Genomic DNA, 18,621 nt, shown 5'->3' on the forward strand with positions numbered 1-18,621 from the left:
TTGCCCTTGTGGTCGTTGTTACTGTTGTTGTTGTCATTACTGCTCTTATTGGATAGGACAGAGAGAAATCGAGAGGGGGGAGAGAGACACCGGCAGACCTGTTTCACCCCTTGTGAAGTGACGCCCCTGCAGGTCGGGAGCCAGACGGGATCCTTCCGCTGGTTGGTCATTGTGCTTCGCACCATGTGCACTTACCCCGCCGCACTATTGCCTTGGCCCCCAGATTTTTTTTATTAGTTATTTAATATTGATTTACAAAATTATTAGATAATGAGTATAATTCCACATCATTCTCACCACCAGAGTTTCTGTGTCCCCATTCCCTCCATTGGAAACTATAGTAGTTTTCCTAAGGTCACACATAATGGCTATTATTTCTATAACGATCTCTCTATATTTATATATATTTGTCCCTTTTTTTTTTGTTTTTTTCCTATTTTGGACCTGCCTTCTCTTCCTTTCTAAGCCACACCTATTACTTCTGAGGGCTCTTTTTCTTGTTCTTTTTTCTTTCTCCCTCTTCTCTCTCCAGGTCCTGATGGAACTAGAGTTCAGAGCCCTCTGGTCATCTTCCCCTACCATTTACATTTGGTATGGACCAAAATTCTTTATGAGGTGCAGAAATTGCAAGATCTGGCTTCTGTAACTACTTCTCCATTGGAAATGACCACCGGCAGGTCAATCCATACCCCCAGTCCGTTACTATTTGTCCCTAGTGGTTAGTCAGCTTTTCAAACATAGAATTGAATCTAGTGACTCAAAAATCTCCCTGAAGATAAATTCATAGATAGGCAATATAGAACATGTATTTGTATTATAAAAATATAGTATTAATTTTGTAACTGTCAGGTTAACTTTAATAAATTAGCACTATGATAGGCCAAATAGGTAATGCAAAATTATCATTATTGTTAAGTTTATATTAGTTACTTTCAGAAAGTTTTACCTTTACTATACTTCAATTACCCACTTCTCTGTCACCATCACCTGATATAATTCATTTACACAATCATAAATTCAGATATACCTCTCACCAAGATGAGGAGAGATTAAATTCAACATAAGTTTAACTCTTTTGTTTGAACAAAAGAAAACATGACGAAAATGTGCTTTTTTTTTGTTGTTGTTGTTGAGGAAGATGGCAAATTTTTGCCCAGGTCTGATCTTTTGTCCTCAAAAAGGAACAAAACAAAAACAAGAACAAAAAACACACACACTTTTCTTTGTCATTGGTAATAGACTAATTGGTAATAAAATACTGATACCATTTTCCAAACCAAAGCCTTTTCTTGTTTCTAACTTTTATTTTCTTTATATTTTACCTTAAAAATAAACAAAGTTAGAGGAGTTAGGTAGTATCTTAGTCAATTTAGTGTACGTATTACAGTCAATTTAGTGTACGTATTACAGTGTGCAAGGACCCAAGTTCTAGCCCCTGGTCCCCACTTGCAGGGGGAAGCTTCACAAGTGGTGAAGCAGCGCTACAGGTGTCTCTCTCTCCCTCTCTCTCTCTCTCCCCCCATTTCTCTCAGTTTCTCTCTATCTCCATCTAATAAATAAATAAAAGTTACAAAGAAACTCGGTGGTCCGGGAGGGAGGTGGTGCAATGGATAAAGCCTGGACTCTCAATCATGAGGTCCCAAGTTCAATTCCTGGCAGCACATGTACCAGAGTGATGCTTGGTTCTTTATGTCTCTCTCCTCTCTCATGAATAAATAAAATCTTTAAAAAGAGAAAGAGAAAGAAAGCAAGCTGAAAAAAATATTAGTATAGTCATAGGCCCTTTGGAATATAACTAAAATAGGCCTACTATCTACAAAACAGAGACCCCCAACTCTTTGTTTGAACTATTCCAGCCTTTAGGTTCCTAAATCAACAATTTGTTTGGCTTTATATGTTAACTCTTTTTTTCAGCCACCAGGTTCCAGATGCTAACATGATGCCAACTGGAGTTCCCTGGACAGTCAACCCCACCAATGTGTCCTGGAGCCCCGCTTCCCCAGAGCCCTGCCCCACTAGGGAAAGAGAGAGAGAGGCTGGGAGTATGGATCAACCTGCCAATGCCCATGTTCAGGGGGAAGTACTACTGAAGCCAGACCTTCCACCTTCTGCATCCCTCAATGACCTTGGGTTCATGTTCCCAGAAGGATAAAGAATAGGAAAGCTATCAGGGGAGGGGAAGAGATGGGATATGGAGTTCTGGTGATGGGAATGTGTGGAGTTGTATTCCTCTTATCCTATGGTTTTTGTCAGTGTTTCCTTTTTATAAATAAAAATTAAAAAAAAAATAGAAACTCAGGGCTTCGGAGATGGTTTAAGTATAGGGACTTGGGCTTGAGCTCCTAGAGCACCACACAAAGGTGGGACTTGAAGCAACATACCTTCTCTGTCTCCCTTCCCAGTTATTTACCTTTTATCTGTGGGGGGATGGGTGTGCCAGTGGGGGGTGAGTCTGTCAGCAGCAGTGGAATCATGCAGTCATACAGCCCCAGCAGTGATTCTGGCACCAAATACCACCTCATAACATTAGGAATGGACCTACCCTATGACTCGGCAATCCCTCTTCAAGACATCTATCCAAAGAAAAGAAAAATACCCATCCAAAGAGATCTATGTACACCTGTGTTCAGTAGCAGTTCTATCTGTAATATCTCAAACATGGAAGCAACCCAGGTTCCCAATAGTAGATGAGTGGTTAAAAAAAGTTGTGATATATATATATATATATATATATATATATATATATATATATATATACTATTTAGCTGTATATTAAAAATGAAATCACGGGTCAGGTTGTGGTACACCTGGTTGAGTACAAGGAGCCTGTTCCAAGCCCGTGGTCCCCACCTGCAGGGGGAAGCTTCACAGGGGGAAGGTCTCTCCTTCTCTATCTCCCCCTTTCGTCTAGATTTTTCTCCATCTCTATCCAATAAGCAAATAAATAAAATATAAAAATGAAATCACATCCTTTGCCTTATTTTGGATGGAACTTGAAGGAGCTGTGCTAAGTAATTAAAGCCAGAAGGATAAATACCAGATGATCTTATTTATAGGTGGAACTTAAGAAAGGGAAGACAGGGTGAAATGTGGACTAGACGTGATCTTATTGCAGCAAGTTCAAGGACATGGGAAAGTGGGGTAAGGAGAGAGGATTGAATAAGCTTTGGAAACCCAGTGCATGATGCTGAAGAACTTAAGTTGGTGATGAGAGAGGTATGCAGACACCTATTACAGGACGATGTGAAGGTAACCATGTGACAACTAGCTTGTAAATCATTACTTCCCTAATAAAACAATTAAAAATAAAAAACCAAAGCAAAACAGGAAAACCCCTCAAAACCAAGAACAAAATCCACCTCTCATTTAAAGATATCCAGATCTTTGGTTTGCTATAGAAAACATACGACATGCTGCTGGGCTAGCCTGAGGATGCTTCTTCCCAGGCACATGCTCTCTGGTTTGGAGAGAACTCGACCAGAGCCAACCTAGGCTGCTGCAGGAGAGGGATCAGGAACTCGTGCTGGGCTAGCATTGCAGGAGAGAGAGAGAGACTCTGGGACTCATGGAGTGGGAACGCAATCCAATGTGTTTTTTTTAATCAGAAAAGAATCTGCCTTTAAATATCTTCTAAGATGGAAGTGGTAGGGTGGAAAACAGGAAGTGACTAAGAGAGGGGGCTGAGTGGAAAAAGAGTTCAAACCAGTGGAGGTTAAACCAGTGGGGATTTAACCAGTGGGGATTAAACCAATGCCCTGTAGGTAGGGCGGGTCTCAGACAAAACAATGATTATGTAAATAGACCACAACATCAAGCAATGCAGCAGACCTGGCGTAATGAACAACAACATGCCAGAGATATGTATGCACCTCTGGGGGAGAAGATAAAATACATGTAACACTCAAAATGTATGTTAATTATGTTCTCTGAAAAGCTTCTGGTCAAGGGGAGGTTGTTTATAATTTCTTTTGTAGGGCATCAGTAATTACATGTAGATTTTTGGCTGCACAGGAGTCGGCTCCCCAAACACCTGTGTTGTTTAAAGTTTCCTGCCACTGGGTAATGTCCTCTTGTATTATAGTTTGCTCACCCATTCAGCAGTGGGAAAACATTGGGTTGTTTCCAGTTTGAGGGTAATTGAATAAGATCTAGGGATAAGGGTGGACAGGATTTTGTGTAAATGTAGCCTTTTAAAAATGTTTGTGTTGGATATGTTTAACTTATTAAAAATTGTTAGGCTGTTTTCCAGTTGTGTGCCATTTCTCTTATTTTCTTTATTCCTTCCTTTCTTTCTTTTCTTTAATTTTTTAAATTTTTTTATTTTTTGCTTCCAGGGTTATCACTGGGGCTTGGTGCCTGCACTATGAATCCACTGCTCCTGGAGGCCATTTTTCCCATGTTGTTGCCCTTGTTGTGGTTGTTGTTATTGTTGTTATTGTTATTGTTATAGCTGTTGTTCTTGGATAGGACAGAGAGAAATTGAGAAAGGAGGGAAAGACAGAGAGGAGGAGAGAATGAGACACCTGCAGACTTGCTTCACTGCTTGCAAAGTGACCCCCCACCCGTGCAGGTGGGGGGAGTATAGGGGCTTGAACCACGATCCCTACAGCGGTCCTTGTGATTTGTGCTATGGTTTAACACTTTTGCCTTTCTACCAGCAATTTATGAGAAATTAATTTGCAATTCATTTTTACCACTGTCTGACGTTAACACTACCAGTTTCTTTTTAGGGAGTTAATGATTTTTTAATTGGCATTTTAATTTGTATAATACTGATAAATAATGTTGAGCACCATATTTTTGCTATTTGTGTTTGTTTAAAATGTTTAAATATTTATTGAGTCTGTAGAGTTCTTTATATAGTCTAGGTATAAGTCCTTTCTCACATATGATTTCTTAGATATTTTTCTTACATTATTAATCAGTATTGTGACTCCTTTTAGTTTAGTTTATGTTTTAGATTAATTAAAGATGGGAAAAATGTCTTATTTACCTCTGACTTAACCATTTTTGATTAACTATTTTGATTTTTTTTTTTGACTGAAAAAAATCCTTTGACATTTCTTATAATACAACTGTTCTGATAATTAAGCCTTTATGTTTATTTGTCTGGTATGTTTTCATTGTTTAAAGGTTTTTTTTTGGGGGGGGCAGGTGGTGGCACACTTGGTTAAGCACTCAAATTACAATGTGCAAGGTCCCGGGTTTAAGCCCCTGGTCTGCACCTGCAGAGGAAAGCTTCACAAGTGGGGAAGCAGGGCTACAAGTGTTTCTCTGTCTCTCTCCTTCCCTACCTCCCCCTCCTCTCTCAACTTCTCTCTGTTTCTGTCTGGTATCAAATAAATAAAGAAATAGAATAAAAAGATTTTTTTTCTGGGCATAATATTGTGGATTGATAGCACTTTCAAATGCTATTCCCCCATTTCTGACTTCCATAATTTTGGATGTAGACCTTGCTGCAGTTTTTATCTTTGTCCTTACATGTGTAATTTCGTGTGTGTTCATTTGAGACTTCAGACAAAACAGTAAAGTTAAAGAGGGAGATAAAATAATTTGAAAAAGGGATTACAGTTGTGGTTCTCTCAAAGGTATTTATATTGCAAAATGTAAGAGAGCTTATTAGACTGATAGCAGAGTTTAGCACATGTGCTAGATGAAACAGATAAACAATTCATCACACGTAGAAGTAGTAAGACTTTTTAAAGGTAGAATTTTTGGTCTCCCCTTCTCTGTCTTCCCCTCCTCTTTCCATTTCTCTCTGTCCTGTCCAACAACAACGACAACAATAATAACTACAATGGTAAAACAACAAGGACAACAAAAGTGAATAAATAAATAAATAAATATTCTTTAAAAAAATTTCCAGAAAAGGCAAATCAGTAGAGATAAAATGAGATGCCTCGAATTGGGAGCAGGGATGAGAAGACTTTTAAGTGGACACAAGTTTTATTTTGGAGGTGATGTAAATGTGTATGATATTGAATTATACCTCAATAAAGCTATTGATTTAAAAATACACAGACTTACATTGTGGGATTTCATGGAATCTTACTAATAATAACCTTACTAATAAAGGTAACCTTACTAATAACTTGAGATGAAATGATGCTTGGGTCTTTTCTGTATTTGACTATTCATAGGAAATGAATTCCAAATAGAATGAAAAAAGTATTTCATATGAATTAGAGAACTACATATCCAAAGCAAAATTTTGAAGTTTAAGTGCATATTCAATTATATTTACATAATTATCTTTGAGTTAAGAACTGTCTTATCCAAGATGTACAAAATAGAAAATAATAATTAAAGATAATGTCTTGCCTAGAATAAGAAAAATAAAAACCCTGTATAAAATTACAAAATAAAAAAGGAAGCCTTAATTTGGGTACTATATACTGTTAATGAAACTAACCTTTACTTAGAATATAAATGACTGCTTTAAAAAGAGATCAACAATCTAGTTGAAAAGTTGCAAAAGGTTAGTCTAAAAATAGAGCATATAAAAATATGCTCTACCTCAGTAAGAATTAAGGAACTCCAAATTAATTTCCATGTGGTTACAAATACAATGTCTGATAACATCAGGTAAAGTGCTGCTTTGTAGAACTGAAATGTCCATAGCTTAGGACCACAGCCCAGCTGGTTGGAAGTTTTGCTTTAGGCTGAATACTACACCCCCACTCCTTCAGACCTTGAAAATCTGATGCCCCAAAGTGATGGTGTTGCGAGGTAACAAAATACAAGAGGTATTTAGTGGGGATCTGAGAAAGCAAAACTTAGTCATGGAAAGGTTTATTTTTCCTATTTCAAATATTTTTTAATGTCTTAAAATTACCTCCTTCAAATAGCTTAACTTCCTTAATAAAGGAACCACTAATAAATTGAACACTCAAAGTATAAAATTCATAATATCTAGCATCCAAATAAAGTTAGACATGCAAAAGTGCAGGAAAATATTGCTAATAGTAAGAAGAAATATCAGTCAGTAGCTTTAGAACCAGGTATAATAGATAATTGAATATGATAAGAAAACTGAAAATCTGCTCAATGTACTAATGGACTAAAAACTGCACATAGATGAAGAGAGAAACGGAGAATGCAAAAAGGCATGTGCTGTGCTTTAACAAATGATGCTGGATCAAATTGTTATTCATAAAAGAAAGGGGGGGAAAAGCATTAACCTTATCACACCACTCATACACATTCACCAAAAAAAAAAAAAAAAAAGAAAGAAAGAAAAAAAAAGAAAAAATGAAATTAGACCTAAATGTAGGCCATAGCTCTCTAAAACTATTAAGGGAAAGACTTTGTAGCTTTGGAGTAGAGAAAGGTTTATTAAAACACTAAACAATAGCTATGTAAAAATTTTTATAGGGGGCCAGGTGGTGCTACACCTGGTTGAGCACACATGTTACAGTGCACAAGGACCCAGGTTCAAGCCCCTGGTCCCCACCTGCAGGGGGAAAGCTTCACAGGTGGTGAAGTAGGGCTGCAAGTGTCTCTCTGTCTCTTTCCCTTCTCTCTACCTCCCCACCCTCAATTTCTGTTTGTTCCTACCCAATAATAAAATTAAAATAAATTTAAAAATATGATTGCAAGGACCTAGTGGGGTTTGTATTGTTATGTGAAAAACTAAATGTTCAAAATGTACAAACTATTGTATTTACTGTAAAACATTACTCCCCAATAAAGAAATAATTATAAATAATGCTACTATACAAATAAAAAAATAAAAGATAAATTGATCTTTGTCAAAAGAATGTTTTGTTGTTTAGGAGACCCCATTGAGAAACAAAAATGTGTACCATAGACTAGGAAGAAATAATCACAAATGTGTCAGATGGAAAAATCATGTAGTGAACGCAGGTAAAAGTTAAAAAGGAAAACATTTACAGCTTGCTGATAAAATGTCAAACAACACAGTTAACATTCCTGCAAAAGACTTGAGTGAGCAGAGATAAATGAATGGCAGTAAGCACATGAAGAAATGGATAAACATCAGCACTCATAAGGGGATGCAAATTAAACAGCAAGATACAGAGGTAGTACAGTAGAAAGCCTTTTACAGCATAGAATAGAATAGTTCAAAAGTAAAGAAAATGAACACACGCACTAAAGCATCCTCCCTGGCAGTGGAGATGTGAAACTGGGTAGCTTTCCTAATTGACAGGCAAGAATGTAATGACAAACCACCTTTGAAAACAGTTTGATTTCCTAAAAAGATGAGTGTAAACCCGCCTTATCACGCTGTCATTTCGTTGTATTTACACAAGGAACATGAAAACATATTCTTCCCACATCTGACTGGGTACAAAATTGTCGTCTACCCATATAATCCACTATCCTGGAAAATATGACACAGCCAACAGTTTGGAAAAATCTCAGAAACATTCTACTTGGGAAAAGGTCACACAAAAAACAAAAAAACATTGTAAGATTGTGTTGCCTTGAAATTCTGGAAGGTGTCATCTAAATAATAGTGACAGTATTTTTAGTAGGGCTCTAAGTGGAGGGAGAGATAACTATAATAACTATAATAAATAATATAACTATAATTAATATAACTATAATAACTATAATAAATAACTATAAAATAAGCTTGAGGACACTTTGTGGGGGGGTGTTAGAAGTTTTATGATTTCGGGGGTTGGGTGGTAGCGAAGCAGATTAAGCGCACGTGGCACAAAGCGAAAGGTCAGGCGTAAAGATCCCTGTTCAGACCCGGAGCTCCCCACCTGCAGGCGAGTCACTTCACAGGCGATGAAGCAGGTCTGCAGGTGTCTGTCTTTCTCTCCCCCTCAGTGTCTTCCCCTCTTCTCTCCATTTCTCTCTGTTCAACAACAACAATAATAACCACAACAAGGCTAAGACAAGGGCAAAAAAGGGGGGGGGGGGAATAGCCTCCAGGAGCAGTGGATTCATGGTGCAGGCACCGAGCCCCAACAATAACCCTGGAGGCAAAAAAAAAAAAGTTTTATGATTTCTTAAGTGGTCTTTTATGTGTGCATATACATATGCCAGTGCTCTTCAACCTGTATGATTTAAAACTATGATTTTTATTGCAGTCTAAACATTGTAAATGAAGTGCATTTAAAAATAGTAAAATAAAAATTCCATAAAATGAAAAATAGAAAAAAAAAAAGTGAAGATTAAGCAGAATCTCTTATCTATGGAACAGTGCCTAGTGGTCTAATGATATAATTGGAATTAGAATAAAATGAGGCAATAGGGGGAAGGTACAGATACATAATGGCTACATTACAAACATTTCTGAAATGAATGGAAATGTGAAGACATCAGAATTTATGACATGGGATTAAAGGATTGAGTGGAGAAGAAAATGCTTTAAATGCTTCTGTGGGAAAAGGAAACAATACTTCTGCACTGCTGATGAGATTGTAAATTGACTCAACCCCTGTGGGAGATAGTCTGGGAGATACCTCAGCACAGAGGGAGATACCCTGTGGCCCAGCAGGCTCTCTCCGAGGGTCTATCCCCATAGAGCAGAGCACCTATCCAAAGTGATCTGTGTACTTCTGTGTTCAGAGCAGCATTATTTGTAGTAGCCCAAACATGGAATCAGCCCAGATTCCCAATGACAGATGAATGGTTAAGAACGCTGGATATATCATAGTCAGATATGTTAAAAGTGAAAAAAAAATAACTTTTTTTTTTTTTTAAATCACCTTTGTCTCATGGTGGGTGGAACATAAGGGATTTGTGTTAAGTGAGAGCAGCAAGAAGGATGACCACCAGGTGATCTCACTTACAGGTGGAATTTAAGAAGGGAGAAGCAAAACACAGATGAAAGTTGTACTAGAGATGGTCTTTTGCAGCAAGGACACGTTGGGGTTGCGGGAGTGGCGAGAGGACGTTGGAGCCAAATGTTCAGTGGTAGGGGAGGACTTGCATTGCCGCTGGGATTGGCATACAGACACCACAGAAGGGTGACGAATTGTACTTGTGTGACAACTACCTTCTAGGTCAGTATTTTTCTAACAAAACATAGGAAAAGATAAAAGATGATAGACTACAAACCAGTGATAAAGTTTCTACTTTAAAACCTTAGAAAAATCAGTGCAAATGAAACAAAAACTAGAAAAAAAAATCATACAGAGTCAGAGATCAAAGGCACAGAAAATGTCTGGATGATAAGTAGTCTTTGAAACTAAAGGTTCTTTTTTAATAAGTAAACTTGCTAATATAGGCCAGAGTGATAATTTAAATCAAAGAGGCGATAGTTTAACCAGTATACAGAATTAAAGTGGTCACTGTAAATCACTGCAAATTTTACAGACTTCAAAGTGATAATAAAATGTAGATACTAAGATATTGAACAAAATTCTAGCAAATTGGGTATAGCAATACATTACAAAGATTATCCATCATGATCAAGTGGGGTTGATCCCAGGGACACAAGGATGGCTCAATGTGTGTACAGTCAATAAGCATAATGATTACATGATTATTTCATGACCTACATGATTATTTCAGTAGATACAGAAAAAGCTTTAACAAGATCCAGTAACCTTTCATGATAAAAAAAATTTTTTTTTTCCAAAATGGGTATTGATAGAAAATTCCTTCATCTTGTCAAACCCACTGCCAACACAATACACCAATGTAAGTTTTTCCTTTTAGAACAGATACAAGACAGGGCTGTTGACTATCACTGCTACTATTAACACAGTTTTGGAAGCCCTAGCCATAACAATTAGAGGAGAGAAAGCAGTGAAAGGAAGACAGATAGAGGTGAAGGTAGTCACTATTTGTAGATTATATGATAGAATGCATAGAGAATCCAAAAATCCCAGCAAAAAGCTCCCAGAAGTTGTTAAGCAATATAGCAGAGAGACAGGATACAATAATTAAAATACAAAGGTCAGTGGCATTTCTCTATATAGGAGACATAATCTTTGTCTATAATAAAACAGAAGAGGAGAAAATAATAGAAATCAATTCCACTTATCTAAGGAATAAATTTAACAAAGAAAGTGAAAGTTTAGAACACTAAAATAGAATCATCATTAAAAACAATTGAAGGGAGCCCTGCGGTAGGGCAGCGAGTTAAGCCCACGTGGCCCGAAGCTCAAGGACCAGCGTGAGAGGATCCCGGTTCGAAGCCCTCGGCTCCCCACCTGCAGGAGCGTCGCTTCACAGGCGCTGAAGCAGGTCTGCAGGTGTAGATCTTTCTCTCCCCCTCTCTATCTCCTCTTTTCTCTCGATTTCTCTCTGTCCTATCCAACGACAGCAACAACAACAATAATAACCACAACAATGATGAAACAAAAGGGGAAAAAATGGTCTCCAGGAGCAGTGGATTCGTGGTGCAGGCACCAAGCCCTGGCAGTAACCCTGGAAGCAAAAAAGAAAAAAGAAATTGAAGACAAATGTGTCCTGGAACCCCGCCCCCCAGAGCCCCGCCCCACTAGGGAAGGAGAAAGATAAGCTGGGAGTATGGATCAACCTGCCCATGTTCAGCAGGGAAGCAATTACAGAAGCTAGACCTTCCACCCTGTAATCACCCTGGGTCCATAACCCTAGAGGGATAAAGAATAGGAATGCATTCTTTCCTTTTCTTTTCTTTTCCTTTCTTTTTTTTTGCCTCCAGTGTTATTGCTGGGGCTTGGTGCCTGCATTATGGACCCACTGCTCCTGGAGGCCATTTTCCCCATTTTGTTGCCGTTGTTGTTGTTGTTTATTTTCCCTTTTGTTACCCTTGTTTTTTATTGTTGTAGTTACTATTATTGTTGTTATTGATGTCATCGTTGTTGGATAGGACAGAGAGAAATGAAGAGAGGAGGGGAAGACAGAGAGGAGAGAAAGACAGACACCTGCAGACCTGCTTCACCTCTTGTGAAGCTACTCCCCAGCAGGTGGGGAGCCCGGGGTTGGAACCGGGATCCTTACGCCAGTCCTTGTGCTTTGTGCCACCTGTGCTTAACCCACTGCGCTAACGCCTGACTCCCTGTTGTTATTGTTGTCATTGCTGTCGTTTTTTTGGATAGGACAGAGAGAAATGGAGAGAGGAGGGGGAGAGAAAGATAGACACCTGCAGACTTGCTTCACTGGCCATGATGTAACACACCCCCCACCCCACCCACCCCACCCCCGCACATCAGGTGGGGAGCCCGGGGTTGGAACCGGGATCCTTACGCCAGTCCTTAAGCTTTGCACCATATGCGCTTAACCAGCTACACTACTGCTCGGCCTCAGGAAAGCTTTCTAGGGAGTTTTGTGGTCTTGCCAATATTTCCATTTTATAAATACATATTTGAAAAAAATCATAAATTAAGAAAAAAGAAATAGACCTACCCAATGATCTGTCAATTCCTTTCCTAGTGATTTATCCAAAGAAAACAGAAACACCTGTCCGAAGAGATCTTTGTATACGTGTATACATGACAGCACTATTTGTAATAACTTAAACTTGGAAGTAACCATATTCCTAGTGAGATGATTAGTTGCACATGGAATACTGCTCAGCTGTAAAAACTAATACAATCTTCTTTGCTACATCTTGGCTAGAACGTGAAGGAATCATGAGGAATACTCACTTATAGGTGGAATTTAAAGAAGAAAGGGAAAATAGAGTGACCTAGGTACAGTCTGTTGGAGACAAGTTAAGACTGGGAAAAGAGACGTCTAACAGGGGAGTGAGAGGGAACTGAGGACCCAGTGCCTGGTGGTACAACCTCAGATAGAAAGTAGCATATCATTGTTGTCTTTATTTGTATTTCTTTGGTAAGTCCGTAACTTTGAGCATTTTTTTTCATGTCTGTTGGCTTACTGAATCTCTTCTTTGGTGAAGAAGAGATTCAGTAAACCTATCCTTGTTCTCTCCCAGTTGTGTGATTTTCTTCTTTATTGCTGAGTTTCATGAGTTCTTTATATATTTATCTATTTCAGTTATTAGCCCTTTCTCTGATGTATGGCATGTAAAGATCCCCCATTCAGTAGGTTGTCTTCCTGTTTTGGTGATGCTTCCTTTGGCTGTGCAGAAGCCTCTTGGTTTGCTGTAGTCCCATTGGTTAATTTTGTTTGTGTTTTCTTTGCCGTAAGACTTGAATCTTCAAAGGTATTTCCAAAGCAGAGGTCACGAAGTATTCTGTCAGTGTTTACTTCTATGTATTTGGTGGTTTTTGGTCTAATGTCTATGTGTGATTCATGTGGAGTGGATTGTATGCAGTCTGTATAACGATTTAGGTAAGGTAGTTATTTAGTTATTCCAGCCCATGGGCACAGAATATCCCACTTCTTCCTTCCTTCCTTCCTTCCTTCCTTCCTTCCTTCCTTCCTTCCTTCCTTTTTTGTATTTTTAAAATTCCAGTGTAATACATTTTCTTATTTGGTAGGGAGAATTGAGAGGGGGCAGGTAAGTATAGAGAGACAGAGACACCAGCAGGACAGCTTCAGTCTTCATGAAGCTTCTCCCCTGCAAGTGGGGGTGGGGGGAAGGAGAGGCCTTGAACCTGGATCCTTGCCCACTGTAATGTGTGTATACTACCAGGTGCGCCACCACCCAGCTCCCCAGTGTAATATTTTACTTGCTTATCTTTTTTAATAAGAGACGAAGACCAGAATACTGCTCAGCTCTTGCTTATGGCAGTGTCGGGGATTAAACCTGGGACTTTGGAACCTCAGGCAGGGAAGTCTCTTTGCATAATCATTATGTTGTTTTCCCCATCCTTCCCTGATGTAGTATTTATAAAGATTTTATTTATTGATTTATGAAAGAGAGTCACTCTGGCATATGCAGTGCCAGAGAACAAACTTGGGACCTCAGGCTTTGAGAGTCCAGTGCCCTATCCACTGTCTTACTTCCCAGGCCTGGTTTCTGTATTTTTAATAGCAACTTAGTTTTTGATGTACAGTTTTTTCCATCTACTTAATTATATTAATGTCTAAGTACTTAATTATTTCCAATGGAATTTTAAAAATCTCTCTCTTATTTATTGCATATATAAAAAGGTAGTAGATGTTTGTGTGTTGATACTGTATATTGCCACTTTACTGTGTTGGCTTACTGGGTTTTTCCCCTTTCTGTAATCTTTAGCATTTTCTGTGTATACTATCATATCATCCTCAAATAGAAATACTTCTTTTCCATTATGTATTCTTTTTCCCCCTTTTGTTGCCCTTGTTTATTATTGTTGTTGTAGTTATTGTTGTTGTTATTGATGTCATCATTGTTGGATAGGACAGAAAGAAATGAAGAGAGATGGGGAAGACAGAAAGAGGCAGAGAAAGATAGACACCTGCAGACCTGCTTCACCGATTATGAAGCAACTCCTCTGCAGGTTGGGAGCTGGGGGTTCAAACCGGGATTCTTACTCTGGTCCTTGCGCTTTGCGCCATGTGCTCTTAACCCTCTGTGCTACCACCTGACTCCTTCTATAATGTATTCTTTCATTGCTTTTTCTTGCCCAGTTTATTTCACTAGAACTCCCAATACAATGTTGAGTAAATAGTTGGGAGAGAAGGTGTGATCTGGGGGTGGGGGGGGAGGGAGGGAAATACCAGTTTTCTACCAGTGAATATGGTGATAGCTGTAGACTTGTATGTGGCCTTTACTATGTTGAGTGCTGTTTACTTAATCACCATTTGTTGAGAGGTTTTTAAAGTCGTAAATGAACACAGAATTTGCCAATAGCCACTCAGAGTCTACTGATGTTACTGTGATCTTTATTTTTCTGTTTGGTAATGTGGCATATTCACTAGTTTGTTTATATGGAATACCCTTATACTCCTGGAATAAATCCCACTTGGTCATGATGTATATTCCTCTTCATGTATCATTTAATTTGGTCTGCTAAACTTTTGTTGAAAATCTTTGCATCTGTATTCATCAGGGCTAGATTGTCTATAAGTTTCTGTTTTGTTTTTGTGATGTCTCTGCATTTGATATCAGGGTAATGTGGACATGACAAAAAATGTTTGGAAAAATTCAGTTGTATTCAATTGTTTGGAAAGGTTTAAGAAAGGTAAGAATTAATGAATAAATTAACAAATAAAATATATTACAGGCCTTGGTCTTATCTAGTAAGGAGTTGAGAGATCAGTAGAATAAACATGTATCTTTGATTTCTTCTTTAAAAGTATACTGGTCATAGCAAGACAGAATTCGAATGTCTTCATTAGTATTTAATTGTAGAATAGAGCTCATTCAAAGTTTACCCAATTTGAAAGATTTTGTTGTTACTGTTTTCCCTAGCATTTATGAAAGCTTTCTGGTGGTAATTCATTTATTCTTCTGCCTGACATTTTCATGTGTGAGAATTAACTCTAGTATAAAACTGTGTCAGGTCCATATTTACTAAGTTCTGTGATAGCAGTTTTTGTGAAACCTTAGGTACTATGGATTGTAAATGTATCACTTCTTCATAGTCTGTTACATCAAAATGTTGCCTTTTTACTGGCACACCATTCATTGATCTTCACATGCAATTTATGAAGTGTTAATTGCTTCTGTAGATGTATTTCTACCATTTTGCAATCTAGGAATACTGCTGAGAAAATCTTTCATTGTTCACATATGTCACGGCACTTGCACTTTTTTCCCCTCAAGAATTTAGCGTCCTTAATTTAGGGTTTGTTTCATAGTTATTTTGCCAATAAAGTCATTTTCCTTTAAATACCTTGCAGTATGTTGACTGGCTGCTTAAAATCAAATATAATTCACACTTTATAAAAAGAAATTGTGGTCTTAAAAATTAGTATATCTAAAAAGTATAGCCCTTGCCAAAATCATGAATTTGAGCTTTGTTAAATTTACAAGATTTTCAGTAGTTTCATGTCTTTTAACAAGGCAGTTCATAGCTATGAACAAATTGTGTTTGAATTTTCACATGTAGTTTGAATTTTTGTGTATATTAATATTCACAGAAAGGATGTCCCTACTGACATTCAAATGCTCATTCTTATAACTGAGGTTACAGATGCTGCTTTTTTCAAAAGTATTTTTTTAATATTTATTTTCCCTTTTGTTGCCTTTATTGTTTTATTGTTGTAGTAGTTATTATTGTTCTTATTGATATCGTCATTGTTGAATAGGACAGAGAGAAATGGAGAGAGGAGGGGAAGACAGAGAAGGGGAGCGAAAGATAGACACCTGCAGACCTGCTTCACCGCCTGTGAAGCGACTCCCCTATAGGTGGGGAGCTGGAGACTCAAACTGGGATCCTTAAGCCGGTCCTTGTGTTTTGTGCCACATGGGCTTAACCCATTCTGCTACCGCCCGACTCCCCAGATGCTACTTATTAATGTTAATTTTTTATAACATGAACAAGAGTGTCTTTTCTAATTATTCTATCCACAAAATTTTAACATGAAAATGTTTCTAAATGGCAAAGGTGCCTACTTGTTTTAGTACTAAATATTCACATTTTAATATTCTAATTTCTTTACAATCATGTAATTTCTGATAGTTATTGTATGGTTCTTTGCTGTGTTTTCTATCCCCTAGCTCAGCATAATTCAGATAAAGGAAAAATGTCACCCTATTTAGTTTGTTAAATTTATAACTTTCACATAGGGATTGTTTATTGATTGTTGTAAAACTAAACTCTCTCAGTAATTAATACACTTTTATTTCTCTTAAAACAGGTTTTGAGAGTATTTTAGAAGGGCTTTATGGACCACGGCTACGAAGAGACCTCAGTTTATTTGAAGGTAATGTTATTTTCCAAAATAAAAGAACTTTTTATGTGTTCATTTAACAAATGAAAAATGATTGTTCTACATTGACTTTATATTAAAAGTAAAGTCATAATCTCTTTTAACTAGAAAAGATTTCAGATGGCCTAGATTTTATTACGGTCATTATATAATGTTAGAATCTTAAAAACAGAAACAAAACAACAACAACAAAAAATCCAGCCCTGGACTGCGTTTGATGTTTGGCAGCAATGTAAAGACTCTGGGGGAGGGAGGATTGGAGGAGGGGGTGGGAGAGAGGACCTCAGGACTGAGTTAGAGAAAGGCTGGGATGGACGAGATACGGGGCTCCACCCATGTGTCAACAACTGTCCCGCAAGCCATTCTGTTGAATACAGTGATTTGGAAAAAAAACTTTCATTACATTGATCAAGATTAAAAAAATAATAAAGTTTTTTTGTCTCAATGGCAAATTTTACCTTTTCTTAAATTATACAATTTGCAGACTTGTGTCTAAGGACTTAAAGGGTTTATATATTAAACTAATATCTCCTGTTAGCACTTACCCTGCAGACAGCTTGAAATTCAGCATGTCACTCTGGAAGTCCTGTGATGTGTGTTCGGACATTCATGTTATGCATAATACTCATAATTTTTTATAGCCTTCTCTTCCAAAAGATTCAATTCTAGTGGAAGTTTCTTATGTCTGGTATAGTTGGTGTGATGCCAGAGCTTAGTTGTTTTGTAGCTTGATTGGATATGGAGAGCACTAGGAGAGAGTCTTCTTGTAGACATCTGAAATTTTACTATAGTTTACTTACTATTAGCCGTGTTTGCAAAATGAGTTATATGAACACTGGTTTTTACTTTGACTTTATTTACTGTACTTCGAAATCCTCTATCTGGTTAGTTGTGTGTGCTGGCACTATACCTTCTGTTCCACTCTAGTGCCTTTCATCCCACTAGAGCCTGTGGTGTTTCTAAAGATCATTGTCTCTGGGAGTCCGGCGGTGGCGCAGCATGTTAAGCGCACGTGGCGCGAAGCGCAAGGACCAGCATAATGAACCCGGTTCGAGCCCCGGCTCCCCACCTGCAGGGGAGTGCTTCACAAGCAGTGAAACAGGTGTCTTTCTCCCCTCCTCTCTGTCTTCCTCTCCTCTCTCCATTTTTCTCTGTCCTATCCAACAATAACTACAACAATAAAACAACAAGGGCAACAAAAGGGAAAATGAATAAATAAATATAAAAAATTAAAAAATATATCATTGTCTCTTTGGTATCAAATTTTTGAGCTGAGGAGAGAGAGGATGATGTGGGCTGAGTCAGAAGTTTTCTGCTTGTTTACTAACACTGAGCAGATGGAGTTATGAATCTCAGAGATAAGAGTACCAATAAACAATCATTCCTATTCAGGGGAATGAATGAAATGATTTTAAGGAAGGAAATTCTGAAATACGTTTGTTCATTCTTGTAGTGAAGACCTTACATCTCTCTAATCATTTCATATTTTATTATATTTTTATACTGGATTAAATATATATTTTTTTAATTTATTTTCCCTTTTGTTGCTCTTGTTTTTTTTACTGTTGTTGTAGTTATTGTTGTTATTGATGTCGTTAGATAGGACAGAGAGAAATGGAGAGAGGAGGGGAAGACAGAGAGGGGGAGAGAAAGACAGACACCTGCAGACCTGCTTCACCACCTGTGAAGCGACTCCCCTGCAGGTGGGGAGCTGGGGGCTCGAACTGGGATCCTTACAACGGCCCTTGTGCTTTGAGCCACGTGCACTTAACCCGCTATGCTACCACCCAACTCCCAAATTAATTACACTGGATTAAATATTTTTTATTTTAAAGTGTAACATTTTAATACAAGAATTGATGGCAAGTGACTTACTAAAGCAACAATATGGTATTACATTATTAGAAGATACTGATTTTTTTTCCTTCTGTAAACTTAGTTTAC

The 18,621-nt window shown here is 37.8% G+C and overlaps 1 protein-coding gene across 7 annotated transcripts in view; it reads left to right on the plus strand.

Moving 5' to 3' along the window:
- The window catches only part of LCORL (ligand dependent nuclear receptor corepressor like), a 146,994-nt gene that overhangs the window by 32,487 nt on the left and 95,886 nt on the right, over positions 1-18,621 (plus strand). For all 7 annotated transcript variants that reach the window (XM_060188280.1, XM_060188284.1, XM_060188287.1 and 4 more), the window contains exon 2: positions 16,606-16,671. In XM_060188280.1, coding sequence (XP_060044263.1) covers positions 16,606-16,671 — 66 coding nt within the window. The remainder of the gene's footprint in view (positions 1-16,605; positions 16,672-18,621) is intronic.

The sequence above is a fragment of the Erinaceus europaeus genome, chromosome 3, assembly GCF_950295315.1.
Source record: "Erinaceus europaeus chromosome 3, mEriEur2.1, whole genome shotgun sequence".
In the NCBI taxonomy this organism is placed as follows: domain Eukaryota; kingdom Metazoa; phylum Chordata; class Mammalia; order Eulipotyphla; family Erinaceidae; genus Erinaceus; species Erinaceus europaeus.